Source organism: Schistocerca nitens, chromosome 7, assembly GCF_023898315.1.
Source record: "Schistocerca nitens isolate TAMUIC-IGC-003100 chromosome 7, iqSchNite1.1, whole genome shotgun sequence".
NCBI classification, from domain to species: Eukaryota; Metazoa; Arthropoda; class Insecta; order Orthoptera; family Acrididae; genus Schistocerca; species Schistocerca nitens.
The window spans coordinates 164,088,094-164,101,931 of record NC_064620.1 but is presented as its reverse complement, the minus strand read 5'-3'; the positions used below and the strand labels follow the sequence as shown (position 1 = coordinate 164,101,931).

Below are 13,838 nucleotides of genomic sequence, written 5' to 3'. Positions count from 1 at the left end.
CTTTTATACACAATAATGTGAAGTCCAAAAACATTACACTTTTAATAGCGTCTCTTGACACAATATGAGTATGGGTAACCATGTATCGCTGCAATACTCTATTTTGTCTCCCCACACTGATTGCATCTTATTGAAACTGGTAATTGATTATTGTATCTAGTGATCGACATTGACAATAAAGTTAACCGGGTCTTCTGTCACATCTTTACAGAACAACACAATAATCAATGAAAAGCATAACACGGTGTATGTTCTAAAGGATTAATTTATATAGTTAACTGGTTTTCGGCTTACAAGGCCGAAGAAGGTTAGCTAACGAAATTAGTCCAGTAGAACAATACTGTGCTTTCAATTTACGACCAACAAAGTATTATTGTTATATTCTAATTGGGCTTGCGCTCCTCACTTGACTGATTTCACGCTTTTCAAAAATATCTTTGTTGACAAATGGTTCAAATGGCTCTAAGCACTATGGGACTTAACATCTGAGGACATCAGTCCCCTAGACTTAGAACTACTTAAACTTAACTAACCTAAGGGCATCACACACAGCCATGCCCGAGGCAGGATTCGAACCTGCGCCCGTAGCAGCAGCGCGGTTACGGACTGAAGCGCCTAGAACAGCTCGGCCACAGCAGCCGGCTCTTTGTTGACAAATAAAGTGTATAATGTAAATGCTTTCATAATTTCCAAAGAAAGGAATAAAAATGAGTCATACATCTAAAACATAGTTTTCTCCTCTAACTAGAACAATAATGTTTCGTGTTAGCATGACTGAGAGTTGTGTGACGCAAATAAACGTTAATTTCCACCATTTATGCAATGCTGATAGGTCGCTTTGCTTGCACATAGGTGCAAATGCTGTCTCGTATTTCCCATGTTGGCTAAGTCTGGCTGAGTAGGTGAAACTGATATTAAATACCTGACGTTGGTGTTGCTACTAAAGCTCCTACCAGCGACCAAGTTCCATTGTGACTACGTTCATAAATTTCAGTGCATCACTGGAGCCCTAGTCAACAGTGTTTGCGAAGACTGCCCAGTAGAGTTATCACGGAATAGACAATAGAAAACCCAGAGTGCTATTACAGCACACTTAGCTACGGCGATTCATATATTGGTACCCTTTGCAATTTTTCTATGAAATCACCGAGAGAGATAACGTAGTCTTGACATTGGACTAGCATTCGGAAGAAGAGATGTTCAGACGTTGGCTTTCAGCAGTTTCCGTAAATTACTTAAGGTTAATGCCCGGATGTTTGCAGTAAAAGCATCACACCCGATTTCATTCCGTATTCTAGTCCAACCTGGACTTGGGCTCGTCTCTAATGACCTTGTCGTCGACCGAACTTCAAATGCTTGTCTTTCTTCCATTACAAAGGGTAAAGAACCACTGTCAGAAAACATGTAAGCAAGATAACCGCTACGCATCGATGCGATCTCATCTTGCTCAAAGTCTGTTAGCTTGTATCAAGAATAAGGCACCACGTTGTAATGGAACTAGCGGTACATGCAGTGCAGGGAAGACCAGGACGAAAACAAACCTTTGCTGTGCACAGGCAGAAAAGCACAACAAACGAGGAGCGTCTGTAACCTGAGTAAAATATGCCTCGACCGACACGAATCTATGGGGCATACGGCAGAACGTAACTCATACAGAAAGTCAACGACCACATACAGAGGAAACGGAAGGCTTGTCGTAGCGCAGGCGACAATAAATTTCGCAAGCGGCGCGAGATGCCAGCTGCAAGAATAATTCCGCCGACATTGTAAAATAAACAGCCTCCTCAAGAAAACATAGCTTCACATGACGCTTGAAGACGAATAGCCTAGAGTTTTCTCGCAACTCGTGACAAACCTGTGCTGAGTAATTCCTTTCATGCACACGGAGAGAATTTTTCTGACTACCAAGCAATAATTACTGGTACCAACGAATTAGATCTGAAACTTATGATCCTGATGTGTTCAATTTCCCACTCTCTCTACAATTTTTTCCAATTATACAACTACTGAAGCCAATCATAATAGATAGGAAACAAGAAAATAGGGAATAACATCATCTTTTGAAGCAACTACTACGAGGCTTTCAGGAAACGTACAAACCGTAACTCTACAAAAAATACAGCATGTTAACTTCCGTAATGAAAAATTATCTTTTATAAATTAATAATCTCGAGGGAGTCTTCCATTTTTTTTACATGGTATTTTCACGATTGACCAGTCCCTAAAATACTGTGTAGGAATCATCAGACCTACTGGAAACAAGGCAAGAAATCTTCTAGTGCTCACGCAGGGGAAGTTAGTACTGTAATGGATTGCTAATTTTCGTACACAATTTCATTCATCAGTTCGCGCGTCTATTAGCAGCGCCAGAGTCTAATACAACAAACACAGTAATCTGATGTATTTTACAAGCATTCACTTATGAAATTTATATGGCATTAAACATTGACGTGAGTGATTCCATAGCAAGGAGTGGCTAAATGTGAGAATATGGCAAGACTAATACGAAAAAATATGTATATCCTCAATCAATTTATGGTAATATTTAGGTAAATACGCCTATTAGTGGCGTCATAATACGTTCATTCACTCATGAATTTGAAGCTTATAATCCAAAAGAAACTGACAGAAACCATAACATCTACAATAAGGTACCAAGAGGAAAAACCTCAATTAAGCTCGTGCTCAGAAAGATATTAACTGTAGGGTCGAAAAGATTTTGATGACGCAATAGAGCAACTGGTACACACTTAGATTACTACTTCAAGAAACTGAAGTCAGTTCTTATTGGTGAATTATTCTGGTCCGCAGTCGAAGCATTAGCTATAGCTTCTAAAAACTAACAAAACAAAGTTTCATCTTTAAATATTCTACAAATTTCTATGTATTATAAATTTACAAAATGATGAATTCAACATTGAACTAAGCAATTACGAAAGTAGCTGAGTCATCTTCAAAATTTCCAACAGGTGACTTGCTCTACTTTTTCTTTAAAATTTACCATTAAATATCAGACCTAACATCGTCAATTGAGGAAAAAAGCGATCCGTAATAGTGCACTAAAATTTATCTGTGTTGATTGGAATATAAAGAAACTGTCAGATAATGTTTTGTTGTCGTTGAACAACCGTGTTCAGAACCACAAAAAATACTAAGGAGCGGGTATCACCTTCAGCACTTCGGCAGTGTGCGGGTTGCTAAATCACAGTAAGACTCAGTTTTTACTGTTTCTAACTCACAATTCAACAAGAACCGATATTTTGATCAGACAGAATGGGCATATTATAAGCGAGACGGAGCAGTTCAAGTTCCTAGGCGTTCGGATAGATAGTAAGCTGTTGTGGAAAGCCCATGTTCAGGATCTTGTTCAGAAACTAAATGCTGCTTTATTTACCATTAGAACAGTATCTGAAATAAGTGACACTTCAACACGAAAAGTAGTCTACTTCGCATATTTTCATACGCTTATGTCGTATGGTATTATTTTTTGGGGTAATTCTTCTGATTCAAAAAGGGTATTTTTGGCTCAAAAACGGGCTGTTCGACCTATATGTGGTGTAAGTTCGAGAACCTCTTGTCGACCCCTATTCATATTGTCTGGGAATTCTGACATTGCCCTCACAGTATATATTTTCTTTAACGTCGTTTGTTGTTAGCAATATTAGCCTATTCCCAAGAGTTAGCAGCTTTCACTCAGTTAATACTAGGCAGAAATCCAATCTGCATGTGGAATGCACTTCCTTGACTCTTGTGCAGAAAGGAGTGCAGTATTCTGCTGCATCCATTTTCAATAAGCTACCACAAGAACTCAAAAATCTTACCAGTAGCCCAAACTCTTTTAAGTCTAAACTGAAGAGTTTCCTCATGGCTCACTCCTCCTATTCTGTCGAGGAGCTCCTGGAAGAGCTAAAAAATTAAGCAAATTCCAGTGTTACATTGTTGATTGTCTTCATTTAAATTTACGACTTGTCACCTGAATATGTTTTTTTTTGTATTTCATTTTATCTGTTTCTAATATCGTGTTATAATTTCATGTATTGACTCGCTCCATGACCATGGAGACTTCTCCTTAATTTGGTCCCACGGAACAATAAATAAATAAATCTGCATCTACATCTACAATGCAACTTTTTCGGTTACGTCTCACAGTGTGTTTTGTGAGACCAGTTGCATTATAAGCTATTGCACGTTATCTTGTCTTATTCGTTAAACATTTAAAAAATAATTATGATATAATTACCTGAAATTGTCAAGATGGAGAAAAGCGACCTCAAATATATTTATATGTCTGTAATTGTTTTAAAAAGTATTAAATTTTTTAAAATTGTCTACATTGCACTTAGTAACAATAATGCTATTACTATCTAATTACGAGTTAGACAATTAACGTTTATAAATAATTTAAAAAATTGTATATCAAAAAAGTTATATTTTGAACTTTCACCAACGTGCTTTTTGATCCTGTTAATCGTTTGCCTATAGTTTTCCTAAATCTGTAGATGGTTATTCAACAAGTGAAACCGGTTATTCTGTTTCTTTATATTGCCATCAAGACAAATATATTTATAGTTATTTACATTAAATGGAAGGCAGTTTTATTGAACAGCTGTTTGCCTTATTATAACAGTTAATGATTTATCGAAACAGCCTGTGATCACAGATATAGAAGAGATATCTCTGAATTATATCGAACGCAATAAATGTAGCTTCTGCTGTGTTACTGTGTAACTACAAGGGAACCGAATAAGGCACAATGTTAACGATCTCACTAAAATAAAACAAAGAAAAAATTGCCCAATGAGTACATCTGCAAGACTCAACGTGCATTGAACTATTACTTTTACCTGTCACCAGCTACCACTGCAAGTACACTATGCTGCATGAAGATAAATTTTCGAGAAACTTTCAAGAATAAAATTCAGTAATAAGACGAGACAGCTGCGCATCTTTTATTCCGACATGTTAACAATGCGAGGCTGCAAGCAAATTAGCAGGCTATTCGATCAACTTAGCAAGATATTCATCCATCCATGGCAACTGTTGTAGGACAAAAGCAGGTTCATAGGTTAACTGACAGTTGTGGCGTTAATTTTCGTTCTTGAGTATTACAGAGTTTCGTGAAGGAGAACAGGAAGAACGTATTAACTCGTATCTTCCGTAATACCACTGGCCCTAGTTAAGCAGTACGTTATGGCGATACTAATACTTGAAATCTAGTAATAAGACTTCGGAAATGAAGAAATGACACAAAGTACATTTTCAGGTATTCTGCTCTTTATTAGATAATGAACTGTATTTGGAATCTTCTCGGTGGGGTGACCACGCTCTTTCGTGGTACAACAGCCAGTAACTTCTACGAAAGCGAGGAGAAACCATTGACAGAAGCCAACTAAGTGTAATCAGTGCAAATTATTCCTGGAAGCCAGGATGTTTCCAAGATAGATTCCAAGAAGAATTCATCAAACGTCAAGTAACAGTGTGACGCAGATGTTAAAGACTTGTTTTTGTCGATTCATCTTTGCAAGGTGGATACGAAAAATTAGGATACGTGATCAACTTTCTCGGAAGAAATATTAGAACGTAGTTGTTTACATGCGCTGAAATAATCACATTCTGTGAATGACAATGTTTCACATCATTTACTGTCTACGTAGATGTTGAAAGCATCGGCACACTCCGGAAATTTGAGTAGTTACCTGTTACGAGTTCACTGTTCCAAATAGGGCCCGCGCTGATGATACACTTCAACAGCAACTACTTTGGCAACACAGTGAACTAAAGGCAAATAAAGGCTAATTTAGCTCATTTTGATAATTAATCAATAACGGCAGCCAGCATGATTAGGATTCGAATGTTGTCCAGGGAGGAACTGTAGAAGAAAATTTAGAATTCAGTGTCCGGTGACATTAGGGTTATTACAGGCTGACAATTAGCTGCATTAGTCAAGGTTGGCACAAGAAATCTATATTCGTCTTCTGAAAGAAGCACCTTGAGGCTTTTCATGGAGAGACAAGACAAACTACGTTGTGTTCATAAAGTGGTAGTCTGCCATTCTACTCAAAAGTCATAGATGAGGACTACGAACAACTAACCACCATCTCGGTTTCACCACAAAATAGTGCTGTCTTACACTGGTTGCACCAACTTACGTACCCAGAAACCTATTCAACAGGCAGATTGATTAACTGGAAATTTAATTAAGAACTTCTAACTGAAAACCATAAATTGTCAATGTTTTAGATGGATGGCCAACTGACATTTAAATTGCTGTATGTTTCTCATGACGGTCTCATGCAGTTTCTCCATCTTCAGACAGATGCATTTTTCCTCCTCTACAAGATGTTTTACGTTCACCACGGCTAAAACCTGGTGTTATCCACCGAAATGATTATCAGAACTCCAAAACCATAACTGAGAAAAATGAGCGTATGTATCATAGTCATGTGAGCCCCAAAGCGATCGAAACCATAAGATTGCTTGAAGTGTGAGTTTGATCTCCACAGAACTGAGAATTTCATATAAACACTGCCAGTGTTTGTCAATAAAAATAGCGATTAAATGACAAGTTATTTATGAAACACTCGCTGGAAAATGGACTAGCTGCCACCGTGGTCTGGTGGTTAGAACTTTAGGCATCTATTTGAGAATATTTTTGTTTTATTCTTTGTGAAATCTCTGCTGCTCTCATTTCATTCTCAAGTGCGGTTTTAACAAGCGTTGTTGAAATTACCACAACAGCGTATTGGCTCAAAGAAAACAAACACATTTAAAATGCCATAACGTAATAAAAATGCATTTGAGAATTAGAATTCTTTTTCTAAACTTGCCGTGCGGAAGACACAGTAAACAAATAGAAACGATGTGACAGCAGAAAACCTCTTTCGTACTGACAACTCTGTCCAGATTCCCGGTGACTAAGCCAGAATAACCTGTAGCAGTGTGTAAGGTTGTCCAATCAGCTGCTTCTTGGGCATTTGCTCACCAAAGTACTACAAACTAGAATGCGCAGCACTAATGCAAATCACTATTGATCGTGTTTGACAGCATTTTACATTTGTTCTAGCTGCTTTGTTGACGGTAATAGATAATCATCAACACAGTCTAACGAGTTCACAAGAACATCTGCCAGTAACAGCAATATTTTTAACATGTCGAACATCTTGCAGGGAAAAAAATGAACGAAGCAGTCCGCATAGAAGCAAAGTTCACGGATAATGTCACTGACAATCATGAAAAGAAAAGCTCAAGACAGTAATTAATGGTTATTTACGCACGTAACCGCTCAGATTTCATGGAGTGGACCACACTACAACTATGTAAGGTAAAACTATCTACAAGCCGAAGGATGGTCATATTGGAGACAGTTTCCCTTTAGCTTCCTTCGATCTTGGAACTGATTTATTCGGTGCAGTTGTAAGGGCATTTTCAGTCTAACATAGGCTCCGAACCACAACGTGCTAAAATTTTTCACATTAAAGAAAGAAGTGATAGTCGACAGAAAAAAATTCTTGGACCGTGTGGCGAACGAGCCCCGGGTTTTTGATTTATAGCCTGGCACATACCAAGTGAGGTAGAGACTCACACTTTAATAAACAAGGATTAAAAATAAGTCAGTGACCTCTCTTCCATCATAAAATAAGCAGGCACTATGTATGGAGTAAAGCGGAACAGCGCCATCGCGACAAGAGCCTGCCGTATTTTATAGGAGAGCTTCCTTGATGGGCAACGATCCGTCGCAGATTACAGTAACACTGTTACGCTGTCGCATTCGCGAGGACACCAGTCAAACACTCGTTTGGCTATAAAGATTTAGATTTTCTGTGATTTGCTAAATCGCTTAAGGCAAATGCTATGATGCTTCATTTGAAGGGTACGGCCGATCGACTTTCCCATCTTTCCCAGATCCGACTTTACTTTGACTCTAGACTTCGTTGACGACGGAATGTTGATCTCTAATCTTTCTTTTTGCACTAACATATTTTTAGGTGGTCTGTTTTCCAAGTCCGAATCGTACTGTGTTATTCATAGCATTTTCTATGCTCGCTTACGGACACATGGGCTGCTGTGCCGTTATGTATTTGATCAAGGAAGGGAGATCGAATTCAATAAATCACAAAGGTAGTTCGGATCAGGATAGGGGAAGTGAGCTAGGGAGTTAGGGAGAGAGAGAAGGAAAAGCGAGGGCGGGGGGAAAGAGAAAGAGAGAGAGAGAGACTGCGTCTCTTGAAGAAACCATCTTGCCAATAGTTGGAAGTAATAGGGAAACTTAATGAGACTGGTCATATAGAGATTTGAACCTCACTTCTCTGGGATACGATACCAGAGTCTTGACCTCTACAGCGTTTCCTTTTGTTCCAATAATAGTGAAACCTATTTGCAAGAAGTCGACATACGAAATGACTGTTCGGGAAACAACAGATTGAATTAACTGAGGACTGATCAAGTCCTATGAATATTGCCGTCAGCTTTCCCCAGTGAACAAATCCATTTATTACTAATGTCGTTGTAAATTTCTCAGTATCTGTAGAAAAATAACAATGGGTCTAAAACGAACTTCTAAGTGGATTACTCTAAAGATATAATGAATCAAGACTCATTAAATGTACAGGTTGAAATATAATTTGCGCAATGATAAAAACGGAACATCAGAAGCACTATGTGAAGATCGGGGAAAGAGATGGCTAAATGTTGAAAGAAACTTTCAGCACTTTTACTCATAGCTTGATTTTCTGAACTCTCACTCTGTCTTACACCACAAGCAATGTATCAAGGCAATCGTGGATGTTTTAATGAAATAGTGTGCTACATACAGGTATATCTTATCTGCATGTGAAGCTATGCTATGGCGATCCTTTTCCCTGACAAATTATGGAAAGACTTTCCGGCACGATATTATGTTACGCCTAACGAACAAGGCTTGTTCCGTCTCCCATTAAAGCAGCACTACGACGTCGCACAGTAAACGACACTGTGACAGATGATTTATCAAAGAGTTATTGCCTGCCGAAATAGAATATTTCCCTAGATTTTTACTGTCCATTTAGGTGTATATCCTTCTTGTAGGTCCCAATAGCTATCACATATGTCAACTGGGCCTTTGCTTTCAGGTGGTTTTATAACATCGATATTATCTATTTTATGCTCCTGTGTTCTGCGAGATCTTGCTGCTTACGCTGTATATAGACGGCGATCCAGCGCGTACAGCCCGCAGTAACGTTACTGCACATATTATTACATTTTGTCCAAATATATTGCTACACAATAATCAGATTGTACATAGAAAGCATTTTAGTACAACACCCAACTTGTGTTCTTCAGTTTTACGTCCAGAACTGAGACTGCGTCCATCAGTCATGCCATAGAGAATATAAGACAGTGTGATACATCGAAGCGCAATTATGTTGGGATGGAGAGAACGATGCGTAAATAAGACAGATAGGCACCTCATTATCCTGTCGGCAACTGATGCTGATATAACAACTGCCGACTATCTACTGAGAAGAATGGTATAATATAATTATTCACTTTACTTAATTACCTATTACAGAACGCATATTTTACAATTCCAGTACATTATCTACGGGCGATGAAGTTGGCTTCGGGAGAGTATTTTCATAAAGATCGCATAAAATCTGGTGTTACCTTAATAGATTGCAGGGAAATGCGGTTGGTGATTATGGGCCTCGGACGAGTACGCTCTACAGCAGGTCACTCTCCGTTTGGATACGCGTAGTTTTATTTCACTAAGGAAATTAGTCACATCTGAAAACTGTCTTAACGTACGATTGCCTACAGCAAAGAAGCTAGGGGATATGACAACGGATACTGCATTTTGTAATTCGTTTAACAGATTTACTACCAATTCTGTGCTCCTCGTGAAGTACGGTATCAAATTGGTACTGACAAAGTAGATCGTACTATGAATCGACAGGCTGCAACTAGTTGCCTGCAACCTGTGTGGTATTGCAAATCTGACACGAACAAAAGCTTCAGACATAAGAAAATATTGTATGAAACAAATTTGCGGATTACGGAAGGAAGACGAGAACAGTTGTTCGAAATATAAGCGAAAGTTTCCTGGGTCGGTGTTTCTCAGAGCGATCGAAAAGCAACCTACTGCCGTTTAAGTATGACTGGTGTATGTCGTTATGAAGTAGAGGTTAAACTTTCTGGTATATCAAAACATGCCCCAAAGCGAGGAATCGAACCAGGCCACACAAGCAACGTTTTCGGAAACTCTCTTCCGTATCTTGTTGTAGCTTACAGTGACGACAAGATTCAAGAATAGATTTGCCACATGTACGGTGCAATTCCTCCCAAGCTTTAACTGCGCCTGCTACATAAAAAAAAACAACAGTAAAACGGGTTTGAGCAAGAGTGCATGCGTATATGGAGAATGGTGGACAGCCAGCACTATACCTGGGGTGAGGTGAGGGTGGCGTCGCCCAGTCGAAGTCCGAGGCTGGGGCAGCATGGGATGAACGTGACCATGGTGCTCAAGTTGTCGCCGTGATGCAAGGTACTCCGCTCTTTCCGGGCACAGTCACTTACTGACCTCGATTGTTCCAAATTAGCACTAATGCCTGCAGAGACATCTCTCGCGCTAGATGAAGTTGACCTCTCGTGTTTTTTGGCACTATATCGAACTTCAGAGCGTTTCTTTAAAGGAGCACACTCGAAGCACTTAAAAGATTCCTACTGTTTATTCCTTGTAAATACGTCGAATGTGAAATACTTCGTGCTTACCTAAGTTTGTGCTAGAGGAATAACGCGTTGAAGATAACTATAGGAAGAACACAAGTTGTACGTACTTCAGCGCGCTTGCGCTGGTAACACAAACAGCTGTGAGCACATTACTATAAAAGAAATTTCGCGGTGCTATAACCGAGAATGACTGTTCAATACCTCAAATTCTTGTCATCTCTCGTTCGTGTCTTTTCATGGTCTTCAGGACAGTTGAGATTTATTGTATAACTGTTTTCTATTTTCACTACTTTTCTACATTGTCAGTATTTCTTTCGCAGCGATCTACGGTAACACCGTTGTACAACTTCTCTCTTTGGCAAAATTTTTCTTCGCCGTCGCGATGGAGTCCAAATGATTCGCTCCAAAGTCCGTCACACAGTGTTTTTTGTTTTCGAGCATTCAATTAGAACACGGTGATAAAAACTCCAACTCAGATCTAATGACAGTCGCACATACGTCCTCATACTATTTAAGTGGCAGCTGATTAGAAAAGCACTACATTATTTTACTTTGCACTTTGTATAGTGTGTACGGAAGACCACTGTAGTCGGCGTATGCACCAATAAATGAGTTAACCATCAGATCAGCGGCGCGCCAACAGCCCTTTTGCAGCAGGAGAAGAGGTGAGGTGGAGTGGAGGCCCGAGAGAAACACAACTGTTTGCTGTGATAGTGTAGGGCGGGCGGCACCGCCAGCGCTTTTGATCGCCCGTTGCTGTTGACGCGAGCGCGTCGTCGGCTTCGCTCGTTTCCCTGACGCCGCTTATGGGCACTGTGCGCTGAAAAGCCGGCGTACTCTCCAAACAAACGCAGCGGCTGCGGCAGCCGCCGGCAAGTAGCAGCGACTGACAACGGCTGCTGAAGGAGCAGGCGCACGTGCAGCAGCCGGCAAGCTCGGGACTCTGCGGTGTCACAGCAGTAATGGGTCGCAAGTATCACAAGGCTTCGGATGTAAATTACGCTGACAGTTGCCTATGTGGCATAAAACAGAACAAGCTCGGGACTCTGCGGTGTCACAGCAGTAATGGGTCGCAAGTATCACAAGGCTTCGGATGTAAATTACGCTGACAGTTGCCTATGTGGCATAAAACAGAACTACTGAACACATGCAGGTAACACGCACCTGTCGTTGAAGAGGCTCAGCAGCGGGGAAGTATATTTACAAAGGTAATTTGCAACACAGTGTGTCACGACTAGGCCAGTGTCACTCCCAGACCGTGTCGAAAAATCACAACGCCAAGACAGTTAAAAATGTCAAAGATCATACTGACATATACTGCTGAATGGATGGTAATCAATGACTTGCTGTCTTAAACACACAGATATTTCGTGACAAGTCTAAAAAGTATCCTTCGGCCTGCGTTTTCTGTGTCTTCTGATACATAGCAACAGTGAAATTGAAATTAATTCGCTCTCTGTCTCTGTCTCTCTCTACTTTATTCACCGTGCAGAGTAGCTACGGCTCGGTGAGAACGCTCTGCGGGACAATCACGTGTCGACACCGAAGAGCCAGCGAAAGCTGTAAAAACGGCAAACTATGTTGTTCTCGGACCATGTGGGCAGATAATGAAGACCTCACTTCTATTATTTAAGTGGTAGCCTCAAATTGACATTAATGCGCGGAGAATTTAGCCGCGGTGTCGTCGCTGGCGAGGGGTCGCAGCGAGAGGAGAGCGGCGAGGGGGGGAGGGGTGCTGCGGCGGGGGGGGGGGAAGGAGGAGGGGAATCACCCACAAAAACAAGAGCGCAGCGCACACGCGCAGCCGGCCTGACGTTTGCTCGGGAAGACGAATGGCGCGTCCCACGCGCGTGTGAGCCGTGGCGCCGTACACACGCAAGGACTTACTCTAGTGAGAGAGCCTCAGCGTGTGGCTTTCAGCTATTTACCCAGTATGTCGTGGAGTTCGGTTGCTGATTGCACTCAACGGATCAGAAACGATCGGTAAAATCGTATCACCTGCCTGCAGGTTGTAATGATCACTAGCCCAATTTAGTACAAAGTGGTGCCACAATTAAACACTTAATTGACTTATTATATGAGAGTATCAGACGTTGCGCATTGGAGGGGAGTTCGTTACCCGTGTAAGCACTTCACTCAGGTTGCGCTCGAGTTCTGGGGTGAGCAAGGAATGCTGCTGTTGTATTCGCAGAAACAGAGCGAAGTTTTCTGATCTGCGGTAGAAGATCGGATATTGCTACTGCTGCAGTGTCTCTCCAGTACCAGACCTCTAGGTGTGATACGAAAATAGGACCAAGTCGCGCCGTTTTCAGTGTAAGAAACAATAATAGGCGGTGATTGTTTACATTCTCATACATAACATCCAGCTGTCCCTGTAGATCTGCGGCAGAACGTAAGAGACAACAGACAATCACTAGAGGATTTCTTGCTAGCTAAGCGGGGAACCCATGTTGAACACAGCAGCACGACAGCAGCCCGCGTCGCTATCGTTCAAGTGATGACGATTCTTACAAGATTACTATAAGCAACAACAGACTCCACACTGGCGATTAGGTACGAACGTCACACGCGTCACATTCTCTGCTGGTAACATGGACAGATGCAGCGCGATGTCCGAGGCGCGGGACGCGTTCCGAGAAGCGAGGCGTCGGAGAAGGCGCCGGGCCGGCGCTATCTTATCCGGACGCGCGGTCAGCACGCACTCGCTCGCGATCACGCTCACGCACGGTCGCGCCGCCTGCCACACGCGCACAACGCACGCGCTGAGAACAGTGTGCGATCTTCCAGCGAGGCGCCTCGGCCGGCGCGGCCGGGCGGCAAAAAAGACCTCGAGGAGGGAAAGCGCCCGCGCCAATAGCGAGCCGCGCATTCCGCCTCCGGCCAATGGGGCGTCGCGAAACGCCGCGCTGCCTGCGTCGCGCTCAGTACTACCAGCTGATCGCAGCCGCCTGTTTGCACGCTCGATGCTCGCTAAAACTCGCGAGGCTCACACCGTAATGCAACTTACTCTCCCGTAATTACCTTTGGGTGGGCCAACGGTGAACTCTGCTACCTAGGATAAGTCAATATTTATTTTGCAGTGATGAAGCGGGTATTCCATGTTTGGTTTCGGAATGGTAACGGTTTGTTACACT

General features: G+C 41.6%; 1 protein-coding gene across 1 annotated transcript in view; it reads right to left on the bottom strand.

The window, feature by feature from the left end:
* Nucleotides 1-12,417, bottom strand: part of LOC126195519 (eyes absent homolog 2-like) — a 211,728-nt gene extending 199,311 nt beyond the window's left edge. Inside the window, exon 1 of the mRNA XM_049934145.1 lies at nucleotides 10,420-12,417. Within this exon, the coding sequence (XP_049790102.1) occupies nucleotides 10,420-10,491 (72 nt within the window). The 5' untranslated portion in view covers nucleotides 10,492-12,417. The remainder of the gene's footprint in view (nucleotides 1-10,419) is intronic.
* Nucleotides 12,418-13,838: the final 1,421 nt, after the last annotated feature.